This window comes from Ochotona curzoniae, unplaced genomic scaffold (assembly GCF_017591425.1).
Source record: "Ochotona curzoniae isolate NIBS_2020 unplaced genomic scaffold, NIBS_Ocur_1.0 contig_517, whole genome shotgun sequence".
In the NCBI taxonomy this organism is placed as follows: domain Eukaryota; kingdom Metazoa; phylum Chordata; class Mammalia; order Lagomorpha; family Ochotonidae; genus Ochotona; species Ochotona curzoniae.
In genome coordinates this window covers 1-20,132 of record NW_024466454.1, presented here as the reverse complement: position 1 = coordinate 20,132, position 20,132 = coordinate 1, and the positions used below count along the sequence as shown (strand labels likewise).

Genomic DNA, 20,132 nt, shown 5'->3' with positions numbered 1-20,132 from the left:
CTCATGCTCACACTGGTAATTGTAGCTGTCTGGTCACTTCCATCCCAAGCCCCATGTCCAATGCAAACCTCCTGGTGTTGTGGTCTATCCAGCCAAGCCCAGCCTGCCACAGACCTGGCCCTTACACAACAGGCCAGCACTGCTGCTTAGCTGTAGGTGACCCAACCGGGGCCACTCTCTCTGACTTCTGAGGAGCCTTCAGGGTCTTCAAACCACTCAGGAGAGGCTGGTGTTCTCCTCCAACTGCTCCCACAGTTAGTGGTGGTCTCACCACACCTTGCATCTCAACCCCCTGCTCTGAGGGGGTTCCCAATGATTTGGTGACACCTACAGCAGCAAAATCAGCAGAGAGAGCAATTCAGTTCTGGTTTTGTCTTTTACACAGAGTGCAGGAACTGCTTTTTTAAAAAGATTTATTTAATTTATTTATTAGAAAGTCAGATATACAGAGAAGAGGAGGGACAGAGAGGAAGATCTTCCCTCCGATGATTCACTCCCCAAGTGAGTGCAAGGCCAGTGCTGAGCCAGTCAGAAGCCAGGACCCAAGAACTTCTTCCAGGTCTCCCACTCTGGTGCCAAAAGGAGGGAGCTTGATCGGAAGTGGAGCTGCCTGGAGGACAAGCGGCGCCCGTTTGGAATCCCGGCGAGTTCAAGGCGAGGACTTCACCCGCTAGGCCACGCCGCGGGGCCCCAAACTAACTCTTTTTAACTAAGCCAGCCCTGTGACGTCACACTTCCTGAGCAGCTGATTATGCCACCTACTTGTGGCCCCCCCCCCCCGTCAGCCTTGAGCCGAGTAGCCCCGCCCACCCAGAGGGGTGCTGCTCCAGCCACTTGCCAGCTTCTAGAACGCCGCATTGCTTCGCTCCTTCCCTCAGCTACAAGATCCCCTCATCGCCACTCCACGCATCGGAAATGAACTTGAGGAAAACCGAAATGGCCAGGAGGAGTGGGGGCTTGTCGCCCTGGCGGTTCTGGTGTCTTTTCCCGGTGCTGTGGGGTGCACTGCAAGCCGCAGGTAGGGCGGTGCGCACGGAGGGAACGGTGGGAGGCCGGGTGCGGGCGGGTGCGGGGCGGGTGCGGGTGCGGGACGGGTGCGGGCGGGTGCGGGCGGGGTGCAGTGTGGGGCACAGGTCGCCGGCGAACGAGGGGATTAGCGTGGATCAACAGGTGGATGTCCCGAAGGCCTACTGTATTCAGAGCGGCACTTCTCCACACGGGGAGTGCGGGACTGCCTGGAAGAGTTTATCTGTAGGGATCATCTTCTTTAAGGCGCCCACGAGCGGTCCATGGGCTCCAGAACTTTCTGATCGTGGTCGCGCATTAGACGGACAGATGATTGCGGTATTGTGGACAAGGAGGCGAGTGGGACCCGGGGCTGGTGAATTATGGCCCCGGTGGGCACTCAGGATGAAGAGGAGGCGATGAATGACTTGCTCAGAAAGTGCCTTAAACACGGAGGAAATGCAGTAAACTTGGGCAACAGCGCCTCCGGTGGTTGGAATGAAGTGCTTGTCAGGACCAGGGCGCTTTAGTCCTGATCTGAGCAGAGGCCAAGCCGAGAATGGAGACCATCTGAGCAGGGGTGTGCCAAGCCTTGGGCCCCAATGTGGGAGCAGGATAGGACAGAGGAAAGTGAAATTTGGTGCTGCTCATGGTGAGGAAGACCATAACCACGAGGAAGAGGAGGAGGGAACAAAAGCTTCAGGGAAGAATTCTGTAAGAGATAAACCTCTAAAAGAGCACAGAACTCATGCCACAATAGGAGAGACAAAACCATAAAGAATCCTTGCAAACAAGCAAACAAACAAAAACACAACAACGCCGAGGAACCCGAAGGACCCCCATCTGTAGCAGGCATTTAAGCCTACAGGCCAGAAAGTGGAGGCCAATTCCTCAGTTAAGGGGAGAATCGACCCTGGGGTGGAGGGAAGCTCTGTAAGAAAACTGTGTAGGGACAGTGTGGTGCTGTGGCAGGCTTGGGCCTGGTTCATGTCCCGCCTGGGTAAGGCCTGGGAAAGCAGCAGAGGATGGCCCAAAGCCTTGGGCCCCTGCACCCACATGGGAGACCCTGAAAGCTGCTGGCTGCTGGCTTCTTCTTCTTCTTTTTTTTTTTTTTAATATTTATTGTATTATGTGACACAGTTCTATATAGGCACTGGGATTCCTCCCAACCCTCCCCCCGTGGTGGGCTCCTCACCCCCGTTGCGCAACCACAGTTCAGGTTTAGTTGAGATTCCTTCATTGCAAGCATACACCAAGCAGAGTCCAGCATCTCATTGTCCGGTCAAGTTCAGCGGCTTCTTGGGGAGACCCTCCCCGTTCCAAAGGCAGAGCCAACAGAGTAGAATCTCGGTCAATTAAAAGCCCCAACATAACATCAGCAACAATATATAACGTTAAGGGATGAATTGACAAAGTATTGAGCAACCAATTTGTCAAAATTGGGTGCATGGTCTTAACAACTTCCTATGACTATTTCAATGACATTTCAACAATTGAGGTGCGAAACAGTGTTAGGAAGGGTGTGCAGAGAAATCTTCCATACCTTGGTGAGGAGTACTTAATCCCCGTGTCCTACCTAGTAAGGTGTGTGTGAGTCCATGCTGACCAAGACTTCCTTGTTGTTCTCTGCCTATCCATTCCAATTTGTGAGTGTGTGTGTGTGTGTGTGTGTGTGTGTGTGTGTGTGTGTTGGGGGGGTGCTCTGGAGCGTCCCTCATGACCATGAGAGGGTGGGGACCCGAAGTTGGAGCCAAGTAAGAACCAGAGATAGTTTCTCTCCCTAGTCCCAATGGGAGTCCACTGTTCTGTTTCTGAAGACCGCTCAGATTTCCTGGTTGTTGTTCCGATGGCCTTGGATCCTATGATGAAGGATTCAGCTTCTTCCATCCCGTGTGGTAGGTCCAAAGGCGGGCAGGGGAGGATATTCTCTGAGTTCTCGGCCTCCGAAGGCATTCCAATCCCCCGTGGTCTCTTTGGCAGTTGGGATGTGGTCCTTGGCACCCATAATGATAGCCCTTGGTGGGGATCCGGGAGACTCCAGGTTTGGGACACAAGCCTCCTCCTGTCCACCTGCTCTACTCTGTGGTCCCCCACTGCTCTGTGCACATGACCTCCTGCCAATAGGTTGTCAGGGTTGCTCTTGATTCCCCCTGTATGTCTTTGTAGTTTTACTGTTGTCTAATGTTGTCTTGAATCTATTGTCTACAAGTTACCTCTTATGTGCCTGAGAGGTTACACTACACGGCTTCCTCACACGTTCACAGGAGATGGAAGGTTTCTTTGCTCTCCTGCCCAATTTCTGAGTAGTAAAAGGTTTTGAAAATATATTTGGTTATACAATTTTTTAAAAAGATTTATTTTATTATTATTATTATTTTTATTGGAAAGGCGGATATACAGAGAGGAGAGACAGAGAGGAAGATCTTCCCTCCGATGATTCACTCCCCAAGTGAGCGCAACGGCCGATGCTATGCCAATCCGAAGCCAGGAGCCTCTTCCGGGTCTCTCACGCGGGTGCAGGTTCCCAAAGCCTTGGGCCATCCTCGACTGCTTTCCCGGGCCACAGGCAGGGAGCTGGAAGGGAAGCAGGGCCGCCAGGATAGAACTGGCGCCCATATGGGATCCCGGGCGTGCAAGGCGAGGACCTTAACCACTTGCGCCACCGCACCGGGCCCGGTTATACAATTTTAAAAACACATGGGTTGAGACCAAATTAGGTAGAGGTCCATCGGGGGAGATTTACATCATCAGGAGTCTTTAGGGTTGATTCATGTACCCAAGGCCTGAAGGTTCATCATGGAGCTTTCTAAGCAGTAATCATAGAAACCAAATCCCACAGCCCCCATGCGGAGGCTGGAAGACTCTTTGGTTTTCTTTTTGCTCCTGCTTGTCATTTGTGTTTTGAGCCTGTCGGGGCCTGGGGCTCACCTTTCCACACAGGCAATGGGAGATGAGTTGAGGCTCCTGTTGGCGTTCGGCGCTGAATCTCATCCATGGCTATGGCCAAAGCTGCTGGCTTCTTCTTGACTCAAGTCTGGCCCAGGGGGGCTGTGTGCACAGTGAACCAGCTGATGGAAGACCTCTCTTTGTCTCTGTCCTTCTCTGTGTGGATCTCTACTTTCTTTTTATTTTTTTTAAATATTTATTTTTATTGGAAAGGCAGATATACAGAGAGGAGGAGAGACAGAGAGGAAGATTTTCCATTTGATAGTTCACTCTCCAAGTGGCCACAACAGCTGGAGCTGAGCTAATCCAAAGCCAGGACTAGGAGCTCTTTTGGGTCTCCCACGTGGGTGCAGGGTCCCAAAGCTTTGGGCTCTCCCGACTGCTCTCCCAGGCCTCAGGAGGGAGCTGGATGGAAGCAGGCTGTCGGGGTTAGAACTGGCAGCCAAATGGGATCCCAGTGCACTCAAGATGAGGACTTTAGCCTTTACACTATCATGTTGGGGCCCAGAACTCTACTTTCAGTAAATAAATAAATAATATTAATCTTGTAAGACAAGAACATATGGAGTTTGCTTTAATTGTGCTTCTGACTTCATTTCTCTAACTGTTGATATCTGACTGTCCTCTTTGGAATGGGGAGTGAGATCATTCCCTTCCATGTTTGATAAATGTTGTCCATCCGTGACAAGGATATGTTATTCAAAATGTCTGTTTAGTTGTTAAAGATGGAATGTGATCTTTGCTTTTTGTTTCTTTTTGAGATTTCTGATTTGAAAGTAGAGTTGCTTAGAGAGGGAGAAACAGAGAGGTCTCCCATCCACTGGTTCAGTCCACAAAAGCCACAATGGCCAGAGCTAGGCCAGTGTGAAGCCAGGAGCTTGTGGTTTCATTTACGAGTTCCATGTGGGTGCCTGGTTCAAACACAGGGGTCATTTTCTGCTGCTTTCACAGGCACATCCACAGGGAGCTGAACCAGGTTTGGAGCAGCCAGGACATGAACTGGTGTCTGTTTGGGTTTATCTGTTAGGCCACAGCGCTGGTCTCTGATTGTTTTCCAAAAGTGTTTTCTGCAGCTTTGTATGCCACAGTCATGCATCTCATGTTTAACACAGACTCTTGAGAACAGCAAGAGCCACATTGGGCGGCTGTCTTAGACCGGGTAGGTCTGTGCAAGTGTGCTCCATGTTGTTGCCCAGGTGATTAAATGCACCACAACCAGTTCTCACAATGTAGCCCCCTTTTCTTCAGAGATGCTTGCTTGCATCCAGAAATTGGGAAGGCACTGTCAGCAGAAATTTTAGAATGTCCTAGAAAATGAAATGGAATTGCCTGCCCATCTTAGACTGATGAAGTCAGCATAAGAGATGGCACAGATTGGATGGCTTGCACAGAAATGTGCTTTTGCCTGATCTGGAAATCATAGATACCCAGAAAAAATAAAAATATTGTGAAAGATATTCTGTAGGAATTTATGTTACTGTTTTCCCTTAAATATATTATGGATATAATTGTTGTATATTAAAAAACTCTATCCCGTAACAACTGATAAAGATACATTTGCAGGAGAGTTTGTTGACTTAATGTTTTAAATTTGCTTTGTAGAGAAAGGTACTCGTTGCTACTTTGCTGTTTTGAAATGTTGTACAATGTTGAATAATTTTACAAACACCTGTCCACAATGTGTACTTGATGTTGCATGATAAGTTTAGCATGATAACTCAGCACCAAAGCAGAGGGTTTCCATTCAAGATGAAGTAGCACAGGTCTGACAACTTTTCCATATTAACCCTTCATTTTCTTATGCCAGCTGAGATAGCATCCCCAGGATGGTTTGAGAGTGGGTTCACTTGGCAAGAACTGTGTACCAGTGATGCACCTTGGCTTTCATGGGGTGTTGTGGCTTTTTCAGAGCACCTGTGGTACCCTGACACTGGTTTGGCACTTGGTGCTGCTGAACACTTTTATCTATGCTCCCATGAAACTGTGTGTGCCAGCACTGGTATACTGCCATGTGGGATGTGTGGGCTGCTTATCATGTCCTTATGTTGGGATGAATCTATGTAGAGAAGTTCTGACATCAAAAGCCAGACACTGGGTATTGAATGTGAAGGCAGAAAACAAATCAAAAGGAAAAAGTTACTATTAAAATTTGGTTTTGGTCCCAGCATGATAGCCCATTGGCTAAATCTTCACCTAGCATTTGCCTGTTTCCCACATGGTAAATGGTTCATGTCTCGACTGATTCACTTCCCATCTGGCTCCCTAGTGTGGCCTGGGAAAAACAGGAGAGGATGGCCCAAGAGCTTAGGACTGTGCACCTGCATGGGTGACCCAAAGGAGATTCTTGGTTTCTGCCTTCAGATTGGCTCAGCTGTTGTGAGCACTTACGGAATGACCTAGCACATGGAAGAGCTTTCTCACTGTTTCTCTTTTTCTCAGTATGGATGGCTTTCCAATAAAAAATAAAACAAATGACAGAAAAAAATTTGCTTTTAATTCCTTCTGTGTCTTCACCAAATGATTTTCCTCACAGGTTTAACAAATCTACATGAGGGGGTTTGTTGGGCATGTTTTAGCCTTAGTCTGTCCTGTGTTAGGGTATTGGCTGTGATGGATAAGACCACATGTGTACGGAAACTAAAGTGTACAAAAGTGTTGGAATTCATCACTTTTGCAATATGAGAAATAATCGCATATGGATATTGGCTCTGTGACATTCTGGTGCAGCCTGACCTGGCTACAATGAGTGGCACAATGCGCTAGGGCCTCAAGGTTTATAGCAGCATAAGTACAAGTTATGTTGAATACAAACTATCATGTGTATCTCACGAGATTGGGCTGCTATTCCATGACAGGGTAGTGCTGCCTAGATTGTCCCAATTCCTTTTGGAGAGGGAATCAATGTGTTTTGAAAAATACAAGCTGTCTAAAACAAGATAAAATGAAAGTAATGTTGTTTGTGTTTTACATTTTCTGTAATAGAAAGAGAATCCCAGCTGCCTTCTTTTTTTTTTTTTTAAGATTTATTTATTTATTGGAAAGTCAGTTATACAGAGAGAAGAAGAGACAGAGAGGAAGATCTTCTGTCCGATGATTCACTCCCCAAGTGAGCACAACGGCCGATACTATGCCGATCCGAAGCCAGGATCCAGAAACTTCTTCCGGGTATCCCAAACAGGTGTAGGGTCCCAAGGCTTTAGGCTGTCCTCGACTGCTTTCTCAGGCCACAAGCAGGAAGCTAGAGGGGAAGTGGAGCTGCTGGGATTAGAGCCGACACCAATATGGGATCCTGGGGCATTCAAGGCAAGGACTTTAGCTGCCAGGTCCTCAGCTGCCTTCTTTAGAGAAATTGCTGGGCTGCTTCCAGAACTCAAGGAAATCAGAGTGAAAGCCAAGCAGACCACCTTGCAAGAGAAGGACAAAGCTGCAGAGGCTTTCCTGTGTGTTAGGGAGGGGCTGAAGGTGTCAGAGCAGGAATGGCCAGAAGGCAGAGAGAACAAGTGGGCCCTCCTGTGATGCACAGCACTTGCTTAGCCCAGCTGAGAAGTTGTGCTGAGCTAGAAAGCAAGAGTGGTAAGGAAAGAGACAGAGAGCATTGCATTGAGTTCTTTATTGAGAGACCTACAAGGTTGTCAGGTGTAGATAATCTTTTCATTAACCTTTGCTGGCGAGCATGCTTACTGCTCAAAAAGCAATAAAAGCCAAAACGTGTTGATTCCTCAGAGGAGAAGCAGGCTGTGTTGCAAGGCCGCAGAGAGACCAGGTGGCTGGAGTTGTCTGTGCCCACTCCTGGGAGTATGTTTAAGATAGATATCATCTCTTCACCCTACACACACACACACACACACACACACACACACACACACACACACACACACACGTGATAGAGCTTCTCATTTTCATAATAATTGCACCCAGTGGAGCAGAGGAGGCCAAGAATGCAGCATGTGTTCACCCCACAACCCCAAACACTGTTTTCTTCCCTTTTTTTTTTTTTGATTTTTATTTTGACATTTTTTACATAGTTAATTAGGGTAAGCAGGTTCAAGGGCTACAGGAAAGTGGATAAGACTAGTATGTTTTCCATATTGTTACCTTCATGTTTAAAGGGGGGTATTTAAGGGAGAAGGCCCACCCGTTTTCCCACCCTCTCCAGGTACCGGATGTAGGGCATGCTCTGAGGTTCTTGCTCAAGTGGTTTTGATATTTCAACAGTTATGAATTGCTGTCAGTGTTGCCACTGCAAGCACTATGAGGTCTTTGAAAAATCCACTGATTGACATAGTCCATCATAGCTGAGATGGTTGGTTGACCTGTTCTGTCTTCTCTCTTTTCTTGGTTAGGGTTCTGAGTCCAGCATTTAGATTAGGAAGATCTCCAAAGAAACTTCTTGTATGTGCTAGCAAGTACAGGGCCTGGCACCGTCCATCGCTCCAATCAGCTGGTGGTTGCAGTTGCTGGGTTGGTTCTGTTTTCACTCCCGACTTCCACTGGAACCAATGGGTGTTGCAGTCCAGCCTGGTTCTGCCCTGCACATACGTGGCCCTCACATAAACCAGTGGGAGCTGCAGCCTAGTTGGAGCGACCCGCAATAACCCCCACCAGGCCCACCCCCTACCCTGGTTTGCCAGTAAGTGTAGCAGTAGTCCAGTCTGTCCCACACCCCATTCCACCCCAGCCGCTATCTTAGTTTTATGTCCTCCTGTGGAAGTGGTAACCCAAGAGGGATGAGCCCACTATTTCCCTCCCAGGCCTCTCCCACTCCCAGATTCCAGTTGATGCTGCGTCTAAGGCCAAACAACCCTCGCCCACTTTAATTTTGTTTGCACCAGTAGGAATAATCTGCCCAGCCCGGCTTTTCCCTGATCTAGTCCACATGAGGCATGCAGGTGTGGTAGCTCTGCCTAGTCTGGTCTGCCCCCATCCCAGCCTATGCTCTCTTGCGGAAGTAGCTGTCCAGCAAAGGAACCCTCCCTTATTCCCCTGCCGGCTCTGCCCACTTCCTTTCTTGTTCTCAGGCTGGTTGGGCGCTGCGGTCCCTTCTGGTACAGGCAACCTCACCTTCGCATTCCATAATGTGCACTAGTCTTTGTTGTGACCGACCCTGGGTCGACCCACACTGGTGCCTGGATTTGCCAGTGGATGATGTGGACAGATTCAGCCTGGTCTTGCCCCCACGTCTGCCAATTGTATGCCAGTGGGTAGTTTTCCATGGCCTTTTCTGGGCTGTTTCCTATCATGTTTCTTGCGTTTACCTGCTGGGTCTGTGTCCTGCCAGAGGAGTTGCCCAGGCTCCTCCATCAGAACCTCTCCCAATGCCAGGTTTCACGCTTACCAGTGGGTCCATGAGCCAACCCTACTCAGTCCACCTCCTGTCATAGCAGGAACTGTGGCTTTTCCTGACTGGCCTTCCACCCAATCTGGTTCTTGCTGTTGGATGTTCCAGCCCAGCCATGGTTTGTCCATACCCACGTATGGCTCACACATGGCTCAGTAGGGGTTTGAGACCTTGCCTAGTCCATCGCACATCTGCCCTGGTCCTCCAGGACACCAGGGGGTGTTGGGGTCCGGCCCGGTTCGGTGCATCCAATCCCAGTCCACAGTTGTGCCAAGGGAGACTACAACTGTTTCCAGATCAGAACGCAGCCCCCCTTCCAGGCCACGCGCCTCTTGGTGGGAACCTCAGCCCAGCTAGGGATGTCCCCTTTGCTCCCCAACCGGGTCTGTTCCCAGCCATAGGTCACTTGCCTGCCAATGGATGCTCTGACTCAGCTTGGCACAGCCCTTCCCCTGTCCCGAACGCTGCCATAGACACTGTGGCTTAGCGTTCCTGGCTCCCGCAGACCAGTAGGTACAAGAGCCTAGCTCGGCATGACCTCTGCTCCCTCCTGGTTTCTAGTTTTACTTGTGGGCTAAGGTTTGCTCAGTCGTGCCTGATCTACTCTGTTGCATTACCAGTTGACACATTAGCCAGCTGTTGGAGCTACTTTTGCAGGACAGGCCCCAAGCCATAGCTTCTACATGGACTGGTATTTGGTGGTTGGCATTATTAGTGATTACAAGTTTTACAAAGGAAGAGTTACTGCCTGTTTCAGGTCCAAGAAGCACAACGGCTTCAACCTGGAGCTAATTAAGCAGCGACTCAAAGAACCAAATCCCCAGAGCTCCCTGGCTGGGCGGCCAGCAGGCGGAACCTGGCACCAAATGGCGCACTAGCCGCACGGGGAACGGCTCACCATGTGCACATGGTGGCTGTCTGGGACCCAGGCATGAGATGCCCCGTCCTGAGACCCACCAGCTGCCGGGAGGCTGCTGGAGGTTTAAATAACCCAGGCCCAAGGTCGCGCCCCTCCCAAATCCCATTCACCACCCCATGAAGGCGGCGGGTGGGTCCCGGACCTGCCCAGTCCCGGAGGCCTCCCCCCTCGGTCTACTCACCCTGAAGGAAACAGCCTCTGGAACCCGGCAGGCCCAGGAACAGCTCACCGTACGCACATGGCGGCTGTCTGGGATCCAGGCATGAGACGCCCCGTCCTGAGACCCACCCCCAAACACTGTTTTCAAATTCCCTTGTTAAAACTTCTCATGAGACATAGCCACCAACCACGCCCACCTCACCCTCCAGGCTCCCTGCTCTGAGGGGCTGTTCCTGCTGAAGGAGCCCTGCCTGGCTGCTGTCCTGTGAGCTTTCCCTTTGGCCCATCATCCTCTGCTCTTCCTCATATACGTCTGTGCTAGAAACTGCCCTCTCGCTGTGTTCATCGGCCTCATGCTTCACAGCGTGCAGCTAAAGATCCAGGAACCAATAGGTTGTATGGGCCTGGATTTGAAGTTCTCCACATTGGAGCTGTAACAGGGCCATGGACAAAGAACCTGTGTCCTGAATCATTCCCTGTCCACTTCATGAAGTTGTGCATTTGTAGTTATGTGGTTCTGCTTGGAGTTGCAGGCGTGTTTGTGTCAAGGGTCTCTGTGTAACTGAGTTCTCCTGTTTCCACAGGATTTCGGGTGGAGATGGCAGGGAGGACTCAGACCGTGTTTCTCAACGACAACATCACCATCACCTGCAAGATCCCTGGTTCTCCCGCTCTGGACATCAGCACTGTGGGTGTTGTCTGGTTTGTGAGGAAAAAAGGATCGGAGGAGAAAGTTCCTCTGTTTGAGTATTATGGAGATCACGAGAAGGCATACCGAACTGGAGCCAACATCTCTCCGGAGAAGCTGATGAGGGGAGAGGCCTCACTGCACCTGCCAGCCATTCAGCTCAGTGATGCTGGAGAGTACTTCTGTAAGGTGGTGGTCACCCCTGAGATGGATGAGAAAAGTGTGCAGCTGGAAGTTGTGGGTGAGTGCCTGAGGGCAATGCCCGGGATCCCGTGGGCTGCAGGTGCAGAGTGGGATGGATGTTAGAGGCTGGTCTGGGGACCCACCGTGGGCTAGAGAGCTGGGCTTTGGTGGGTGGTGAGATGACTCTGGGCAAGGTGTGAAGCCTCTGAATCTCGGTGCCCTTGCTAGAAACAAATGTGATGGCATCTGCCCAGGAGGAGTGGGGAGAGATGGCATGTTGGGAAGATGCAGGTGAAATGTTGGATGTGCCCCTGTCTATGACACATAGTGAGTGGAAGACAGCAATAGTGGTTATTGCATTATTCCCACTGGGTGTGGGTTGTCATTTTATCTGAGCAGGTTCCTTGGGGAGGCAGCTGGGAAAGAGAGGGTTGCTAGACTGTGGTCCCCTTCAATTTTTGTGCTTCTAAGTGAGTGAGATAAACATTTAGCATCCTTGCACCTGGATTTCCCATTTCCAAAAAGGGATTCTTAGGAAGATGTTATGCAAGATGTGCAGTGGAGTGAGGTATGATGAAGCCTGACAGGACAGACACATCCCCAAATTCCATCTTGAGCTCCAGTGTGGTGTGTTACCCAGCAGTCTGGTGAATAGATGCTGGTGAGATGGGGAGAAAAGGAAACTCTTGCAGACAGTGACATGAAAAGTGTTTGAGCCCTTGTGGGGAACAGTAGGAAACGTCTTCAGATCAACTGAAATAGGAGGTCAGGGTTGGGCCTAGCAGTTAAGATGGCTGCATGTGGGGTCCGTGTTGTGTCATGGTGTGTTGTGCCCCTGGCATCCCTTAAGGTTGCTGGTTTAGTGCAGCTGCACCTCTCCCAAAGTAGTTCCCTGCTCTTGTTCCTGGGAAAGCAGCCCAGTAGGCCTGAGTGCTGGGGCTCCTGCCATCCATGTGAGAGACCCAGGATGGAGGTCCTGGCTTGCAGCTTCAGCCTGGCTTAGTCCTGGTTTGTGTGTTTATCTGGGGACTTAGCAATGTATGGGAGCATGCATTCTCTCTCTTCTGTTACTTTGCCTTTCATATGCATATATACATAAATCTTTAGACATGTAGAATGGAATATTTTCATAAGCATTAAAATGGAGAGACTCGGAAGTGATGGTAAGTAAAATAGCCATCCACTCAGACATGCTGCTTGTTTCTCTCATATGTGAAAGTTAAGAGCCCTGCATTTGGACAACAGAGCTGATGCTCCCTGGCTGCACTTAGTGGTAAGTGGCTGGGGCAGCGTGAGTTGAACGAGGACCAGTTGGCTTGAAGAGCACAGGTGGTTTCCTCCCATTTGAAGGCTGTATCTGAGGCAAGGTGTCCGTATTGTTGGTTCTTTTGAGTCCTCTTTCCTCTGGCCTTCTTCTCTCTGTGTCTTCCTTAGCAGACTATGGTGTGTTTCTCTTATAGAGTCTGGGTGTGTCTAATATATATATGCAGCGCGCGTGTGTATGTGTGTAAGCCTAAAGGCTATATGTGTGTCTATATATTTCTCTCTATATTTTTATTTGCATGTGTGTTTAAATTTTCATTCATTTATTTGTGAGGCAGAGAGAAAAATAGAGAGAATGATATCTTACTAGTTGACTTTGAATTGTGTGATGCAGGCAGTAGGGCAGCTGGGAGCTGACTCAGTCCTCAACCCTATTGGGTTGAATGGACCCTGCCCTTGAACCATCACCACTGCCCCCTAGAGTCTGCAAAAGCAGATAACTGAAATCAGGGGTTGGTGCAGAGACTGAGCCTGAGTACCGTGGTGTGGGGCACAGGCATTCTAACCTGCAGCTGAACCAGGAGACCGAATGTCCCCTTTGGGCATGTGTACAGGAATGTACGTCATTATTTTAATCTCCAAGTTCAGTTGATCACTACTGTTCTGTAGACAAGTAATTGATTTTTGTACATGGGCTTCTTACCTTGAGGCTGCTGCTATCCTTACTAGTTCTCAAAGCCTTTTGCTTGTTTGTTTGTTTTTGTTGGTTGAATCTTTGTGATTGTTATCTATAAATCACATTATCTATGAACGAATATAGTTTCATCATGTTTTCAAGTCTGTGTACTTTTATGTTCCTATCCTATTTTACTGGTCTGGAGTTCATTGCAATGTACTAGGAATAGAGTGTAGAGGGAGCATCCTGCCTGCTCCTGAAATTTTTTACTTTCTTCCTCAGGATGTTGGCCATAGATTTTAGGTAAAAGTTCTTTATCAGCTTGAGGAATTTCTCTGATGCCGCACATTGTTCTTTGTTTTGTTTTGTTTTTGTCATATGGATGGATTGCTCTTGCCAAACAGTGATTCTGCCATCTCTAAATGGAGCTGCCATCTGATCATGGTACATGGCCTTTGTATTCCCAGCCACCACAGGGGAGTCCAGCCATTCTGCAAGGGCAGGGCACACTTGCCATCCTCAGGACACACTTTGATGGATGTGTGCTTCCTGGGAGTTGCTCTCACCACATTTCAGTGAATCTGGAATGACCAGACCCTCAGTTCACATGGCCAGACCAACCTTCCATGCATTCAGATGATATAGGCTTCATCTGGATGTGTTGTTTCTAACTGAAACTATGTAACAGAAATTAGGAATCAATGAGCATTGTGTCCCACAACAGTGCTCTAAGACTTTCTGCAGATTCTCCCAGATGTGTAGGAAGCAAGATGTGTGAGGAGACTCAGCTGCACTCATACTGTGAGCATTGGGCTCTAGCATGGTGGCATGCTGCTGGCACTGGCCTTGACATTTAGTCAAAGCAGAGTCTGATTCTGTTCACTTGTTCTTCCTGAGGTGTTCCTCTGTGTCAGATATCAGGTGGGTAATAAGCTTGTCCTCCCTTCCCTAGAGTCTGCTGTGGCTAGTAGGTGTTTCTCAGTCAGGTAAGCTGGGCATGGCTGCAGAAGTACCTGTGCCCCAGTGTCCATCTGTACAGTGAGTGTGGCTATCAGGTACTGGGTTTTGTCTTCCTACAGAAGCAGTGAGGTGCAGATGTGTGTGTGTGGTAGGAGTCAGTGAGTGAGGGCAGGAAGAGTTGAAGTCTCATTCCAACTCAGTGTGTATCTTCTCTCTGGCAGCTACTCCAACCAGCAAAATATTTCAGGACCAGGTCCTGGAGAACTCAAAGCAATACACACGCATTGTGTGCAAGTGCAGTGGTTTCTACCCAGACTCTGTGAACATAACATGGAAGAATGGTCCCCAGAAAGCGGCCCAGCCTCTGCCGATATCTGAAGGCATCTTCACTGGTCATCATGTCCAGAATGAGGATGGGACCTTTAATGTCACTAGCTATGTGACACTGAAGTCTCCTCTGGAAGATGCTGGGGCCGTGTACCAGTGTGTGGTGAGCCACATTTCCCTACACAGCACCCAGAGACTCAACCTCACACTGAGTGTGACAGGTAAGCCTCTTTCTGGACATGTTCCCTACTCCACGATTTGAGGCAGTGCAACTTACAGCTTAGGCTCACAGGCATGCCAGGCGCTGCACTGGGAATTGAAGGAGAAAGAGGTAAAACATGGTGAAGAGGGAGCAAGCTGGGACAAGACCCAGCTAAACCAGAGTCAGCAGCCGAGACTAAGTCCCTCTCCCCAAAGGCAGAAGGTATGGTCAGCTCGAGTAGAGAGAGAGTGGTCCAGTGAAAATGGGCTACTCATCAGCTTGTGTCTCCTGGAAATTGGTTCTCAATGGTCTTTGTGGTATGGGGTGGTAAGCTTGCGTGCCTCTATGGGGATAGGGACAGGATTGTATCCAAATGCCCTGAAGAGAAGGGGTGGGCACGGGTCAAGAAGCAGCCTTGCCACATCCCTCCCAGCAGGACTAGATCTATTGTAAACGGTTTCCTGGTAGAAGCCAAGTAGTAGTCCTATGTTCTGTCCTGAGCCTGTGCCAGGCAGGTCAGATCTTTAGTGCAACACAGCTCAGCTTCTGCAGAATCCCTCCAGCTGTTGTTGGTAATGGGAAGGTAGTCATTGAACTCATCATGATTGCCCTGGTCATGACTGTGGAGTTGTTGGGAATGACTCTGCCAGTGAAATGCATCTTCTTGGTTCCAGGGGAGTAAGGAAGGCAGAGTTCCAGGGGTAGGCGGTCTGGGTGTGCCAGAATGAGATCTTGGATGTTCCCAGAGGGAAGAAGGAATTGCTCTTGGGCATACGGGTATTTGTGGTGGCTTGTTGCAAGGAAGTGCATGCAGTGTGTGGGGGAGGCACATGGAGTGGGAATGTCCTATGTGTGCATGTCTGCATGACTAAGCATGTGTGCTGACACTGGCTGTAGAAGCTTTTTTTTTTTTAATTTTGCCTGCAAACATCTTTATTTTACTTTTTGTTTTGTTTTAATTGATTACATTGCATCATGCGACACAGTTTTACAGGCACTGGGATTCCCCCCTCCCCTCCCCAAAATGCGCCCTCCCCGCCTTCATGCTGATTCTCACTGTGCATACCACCACCTCCACCGCAGTTGAGCTTTTTTCCCTTGCAAGCATACTGTAGAAGCTTTGAAGCTCTGTGTGGCCTGTGTATGTGGTGTTGCATCTTGCTGTGCATTTCTGACAAGGGTTGAACACACTGACATGTCAAGTTGCATGTGATAGGAATGGAATAGCTGTTCACCTGGTAGGGGAAAGGGAACAGAAACCACGTTGGACCTGGCAGTGGTTGTGTCATGTTTTGGGCTTTGCAAGTAGCTTCTTCTTAACATTATTCTCTTTCTTTTACAGACCCTGTGAAGAACAATAGCTACGTGATTGTTTTACCTATTGTTGCAGTGCTGATTTTAGCTATAATTATTGTGGTTTACTGCATTCAGAAATGGTAAGGGACTGCTGAGCAGAGTTTAGCCCAGTCTTGAATTTGCACCAGGAGATCAGGGTCCCAGTCTTGAGTGCTGTTGACGAGTCCTCAGAATTGATGCGAGGGTGTTATACATGTGGGTGGTTTTCCTTGTGTTGGGGAAGAAGTGTTCCATGTGATTTCCATGTGGTGTTGGGGCTCTGGGAGGATGCAGTGGCAGCTGCCCTCTGTCTGTGTGCTGCACAGGCTCCCTGTGAACTGAATCTGAGCATGCCTTTTCTGGCCAGAACTTGTACCTGTATGTGTAGACCAATATGTGTAGACCTGTGTCTGCTGTTGTCACTCATTGTGGGCCTTATCAGAGAGAGGTTTTCCTTCCTAAAATTGCTTGTATTATGTTAATGTGTCAGTTGGCCTACTTACTACAGTCTTTCACTGACCTGCAGTCTTTCACCTTTGATTGATTGACGCTACATGTTTCCAAGTGTTGATGAGATGGTTCAGGATAGTGAAATTGCTCCCAACAAGGCATGGTTCTGTCATGCTGAAATGGTGAACAGGAGCTGACCAGCTCATTGGAAATGCTTCAGGGAAAGGGGAATGATGTGTTCTTACAGGGATAAAGCTGCTTATCTAAAGTCAGCGGACTGATTCCTGGGACCAGTTCTGGTTGGAGCAAAGACAATAAGAGAGCAGGATGTAAAGCTGTTTTCAATTATATGCAATTGATACATATTTCTGTCTTTCCCTGGTCCTGATATCCAGGTACAAACAGAAAAAGCAGACATCCACTAGCATGACAAAGATTTATGAAGCCGTGGACCAGATCTGAGGCACGGGGGTTTGTTGCTTGGAAAGCGAGCCATCCACATCTGTGTGCTCCTTCAAGTTCTGTTTGCTCTGCTCTCCATCCAGCTTCCTACTCATGCCCCAGAGAAAGCAGTGAATGATGACTAATGCCTGGGTCCCTATCACCTATCCAACCAATCTGGATGGAGTTCCTACCTCGGGGCTTTGACTCAGCACAGACCTCTGAATGTAGCCGTGTCACCTCGTAGTGCCTTCCATCATGGACTGCAGCCTTGACTGTGTGCTCAATCCCATGACCTGCTTCATCCTATGCAATGAAACAGTAGTGGATGTGTGTCAGTCCCAGCCTAGACCTCAGGAGGCCATGTGCATTCATCCTTGGACTTCTGTGATGCTTCTGACCTTGAGCAAGTGCCTAGTCCAAGCCTGACTGCTGGTGGAAAAGGGAGAGACCAGAAGCAGAGCCACATCATCCTGCTTGCTCTCAGGGACACCAGCCTGGATCACTGGAAGCTCTGTAACAGCACTTGAACACCCTAGCTGTGGTCGGAGGAGCCTCAGAGCCACCTCTCTCCATTGCAGCAGGAATATTTATGTCAAAAAGCCAATGTTTACGGTTTGTTTGTTAGGCAGCAAAACTCACTGATAGAGCTCCTTACTGATCCTTCTCTTAGGCAGTTGCCTCATAAATGTTTGAGGAAGTAGCAGATGGTGGCCCAATGCTTGGACTGCTGTACCCCTAGGGGAACTATGGAAGAAATTCCTGGTTCCTGGTTTCAGCTCAGATCATCTCTGGCCTTAGTTGCTATTTGGGCATTGAACCAACAGATGGCAGAGTTGTCTCTTTCTGCCATTCTTCATCTGTTAATCTGCCTTTTAAGTCACTTCAATAACTGTTGAAGAACAATTGGAATTGATGAAATGAAGTAAAGTATCAAGAAAGGTGCACCTAATCTGCACACCTAGCTTGCCAGATTGAGAGAATGACATAGTACTGTAGTTTTAATGACACTGTGACTATTTTAAACTATCAGTGAGTGAAGATAAGCCAGTCTTCATTCGATTACTATTTATTCCATTGACTCTTTTTCTTGCTGGACTAACTTATTTAATTTGTTGAACTCGGTCATGTGCCAACCAAATAAAGCTTAGAGTATAAGGTGAAATTTTGAATAAAGTCTGGTGTCCTTGGTGGGGGAGCCGGTGGTGTGGGGGGAGGAACCTGAGGCCACTTTGTGTGGCAGAGAACCACATTTCCTGGTTAGGAGGCAGGTGACTGCTGGATACAGGCTCATCAGGGCCTGTGGCTGATGGAAGCTGATGGCTGCACTGATGTGTGTGGTGCCTCAAACAATGGTGGGACAGACCGGAGCACTGCAGGTGCTCTCTCCTTGTCCTGTTGGCATCATTGCCCACAAGGGAGAGATTTGCGGCAAAGGGAAATACAGCAGCTCACAGCCCTACACTCAAGTGGTCACTGGGCATGGCTGGAGTGGCACTGGGGGGTGTGTAGGGAGCACCTGCTTCCCTCTCTGTGAAGATAGTGTCCCAGGTGGTGTTCATGGGGGAGAACTTGGGGATCTTCTGAAATATGCATGGCCAAGCTGTCTGTTGATCCAACCACTCCAGGTGGACATAGATGATTGGATTTGTAGGCCAGTTTGGAGGCCTGAGCTGGCAGAATGGCAACGTAGAGAGAGAGTGGGCCTAGGAGAAGTTGGGTGAGTCATGCCCAGACAAGTGAGGGGTGCATGTGGTGGACTCCATGTGGGCCTCAAGGTGAAATCGAAGGCAGATCCCAATCCTCAGGCATTGGTTCTTGGCAGTTTTGTAGTGAGCCCGCTGGTCGTTTTTGCAGACCGGCAGTCCCATTGCTGGAGGAGAATGACCTGGCTTCCCTCCCTTGCAGAGCTCCAGACTGAAGCCCAGAACCTGCATCCCAGCATTCAGGGGAGCTGTGACCGGATATAGCAGGTGTCCTCTCAGGCTGCCCTGCCCCTGGGACTGGCTGGGGAAGAGCACCCTAGTAGGCGGGGCACAGTCCTCCTGTAAGACTTCCCCAGGCCCTGGACCAGAGCCAGAGTTCCAGAGGTGCTAGACCTGACATTGGGACTGTCACAATATGCTGAACCAAAGTTCTGTCTCAAGGCAGGGCTCACAGGGCAACCCAGGGGATTCCTTTTTAGTTGCTGCTGTTTTTGTTTTTGTTAATTTTATTGGCAATAATGTTTGTCTAGTTGATCGGGGTAGGAAGGGTCGAGGATCTGGGGTAGTGAGACCCTTGTTTATACATTTTCTTCTTGTTCTTCGCATGTATAGTGGAGAGGGGGGTACAAGAAATTTTGGATATAAGGTAAAATGTTATTTCAGAAGAGCAATACATAATTTACTAATTTTGAATAAAGTCCATCAAGCTTCCCAGCGGCTTCATCATCCAGAGGATTGAGGAACTGCCACCTGACGTCAACCCAAGTTTCCTTTCGTGGAGCGTTTTCTGGGGGTTTGTTCATGTGTTCTTGATAGTTCTGAGATGCAGCTGATATCACTGCTCCATGGATGAGGGAATCTTTCTGAGGTCAATTGGCTGTCATAGTCTGCCTCTGAGTCTCCATTGGCCCAGAAATTTGCTGTCAAACTTCACTGGGGTAGTTGATCCATCCTCAGCATACCAATGAGTTCTATGGTCCAGCCCAGCCCTGGCCAACACATGCTTGATCCTCACGTACTGCAGGGGGAGCTGCAGCCCAACAACCTCCACTGGACCGAATCCCTCAGCTCTGGTTTCTGTGCCTTCCATCATATGCAGTGGACCGGTCCGGTCTGCCTCACATCCCACTGGGGTCTTGTATACATCATTGGACATAAAAGCCTAACTCAACCCAAACAACTTCACCCTCCAGCACACGCTCATGCCAGCGGGTGCCAACGCCTGTCCAGCCAGGCCAGCCCCAGTGCTGGTTCTCATGTTCACCAGTGGGAATTGCAGCCCATCAGAGAGGAGGCCACAACCCCTCCACTGGACCCACTCTTTGCCCCTGATCTTGCACTCTCTAGGTGGTTCTGTGGTCTAGCTAGATAGGGTCTGCCCTCTGTCCTAGTACTTGCCAGCTGATGCTGTGTCAAAGCCTAACCTGCTTGCCCTTATTCTGGCTCATGCCTGTACCAATGGATACAATTGGCTTCCCTAGCCTGGCTCTCCCCATAACCAGGTTCACATGTAGGTCAGCAGGTGTTGTAGCCC

General features: G+C 49.2%; 1 protein-coding gene and 1 non-coding gene across 2 annotated transcripts; one reads left to right on the top strand and one right to left on the bottom strand.

Moving 5' to 3' along the window:
• The first annotated feature begins 543 nt into the window (after positions 1-543).
• Positions 544-17,872, top strand: LOC121162196 (natural cytotoxicity triggering receptor 3 ligand 1-like). Its single transcript, XM_040989034.1, has 4 exons — positions 544-1,018; positions 10,952-11,296; positions 16,009-16,102; positions 16,847-17,872. The coding sequence occupies exons 1-4, from the start codon at positions 916-918 to the stop codon at positions 16,911-16,913; spliced, it is 609 nt and encodes a 202-aa protein (XP_040844968.1). The 5' UTR covers positions 544-915; the 3' UTR covers positions 16,914-17,872.
• Positions 3,911-4,032, bottom strand: LOC121162258. The gene has a single exon (XR_005884776.1). It is a non-coding gene; the product is annotated as a small nucleolar RNA ACA64 (small nucleolar RNA).
• Positions 17,873-20,132: the final 2,260 nt, after the last annotated feature.

Bases quoted from the DNA above. Each gene is read 5' to 3' on its own strand.
- LOC121162196 (XM_040989034.1), top strand. From the start codon at position 916: ATGAACTTGAGGAAAACCGAAATGGCCAGGAGGAGTGGGGGCTTGTCG. The intron at 1,019-10,951 runs GTAGGGCGGTGC...CTGTTTCCACAG, and splicing joins GGGTGCACTGCAAGCCGCAG to GATTTCGGGTGGAGATGGCA. The intron at 16,103-16,846 runs GTAAGGGACTGC...CCTGATATCCAG, and splicing joins GTTTACTGCATTCAGAAATG to GTACAAACAGAAAAAGCAGA.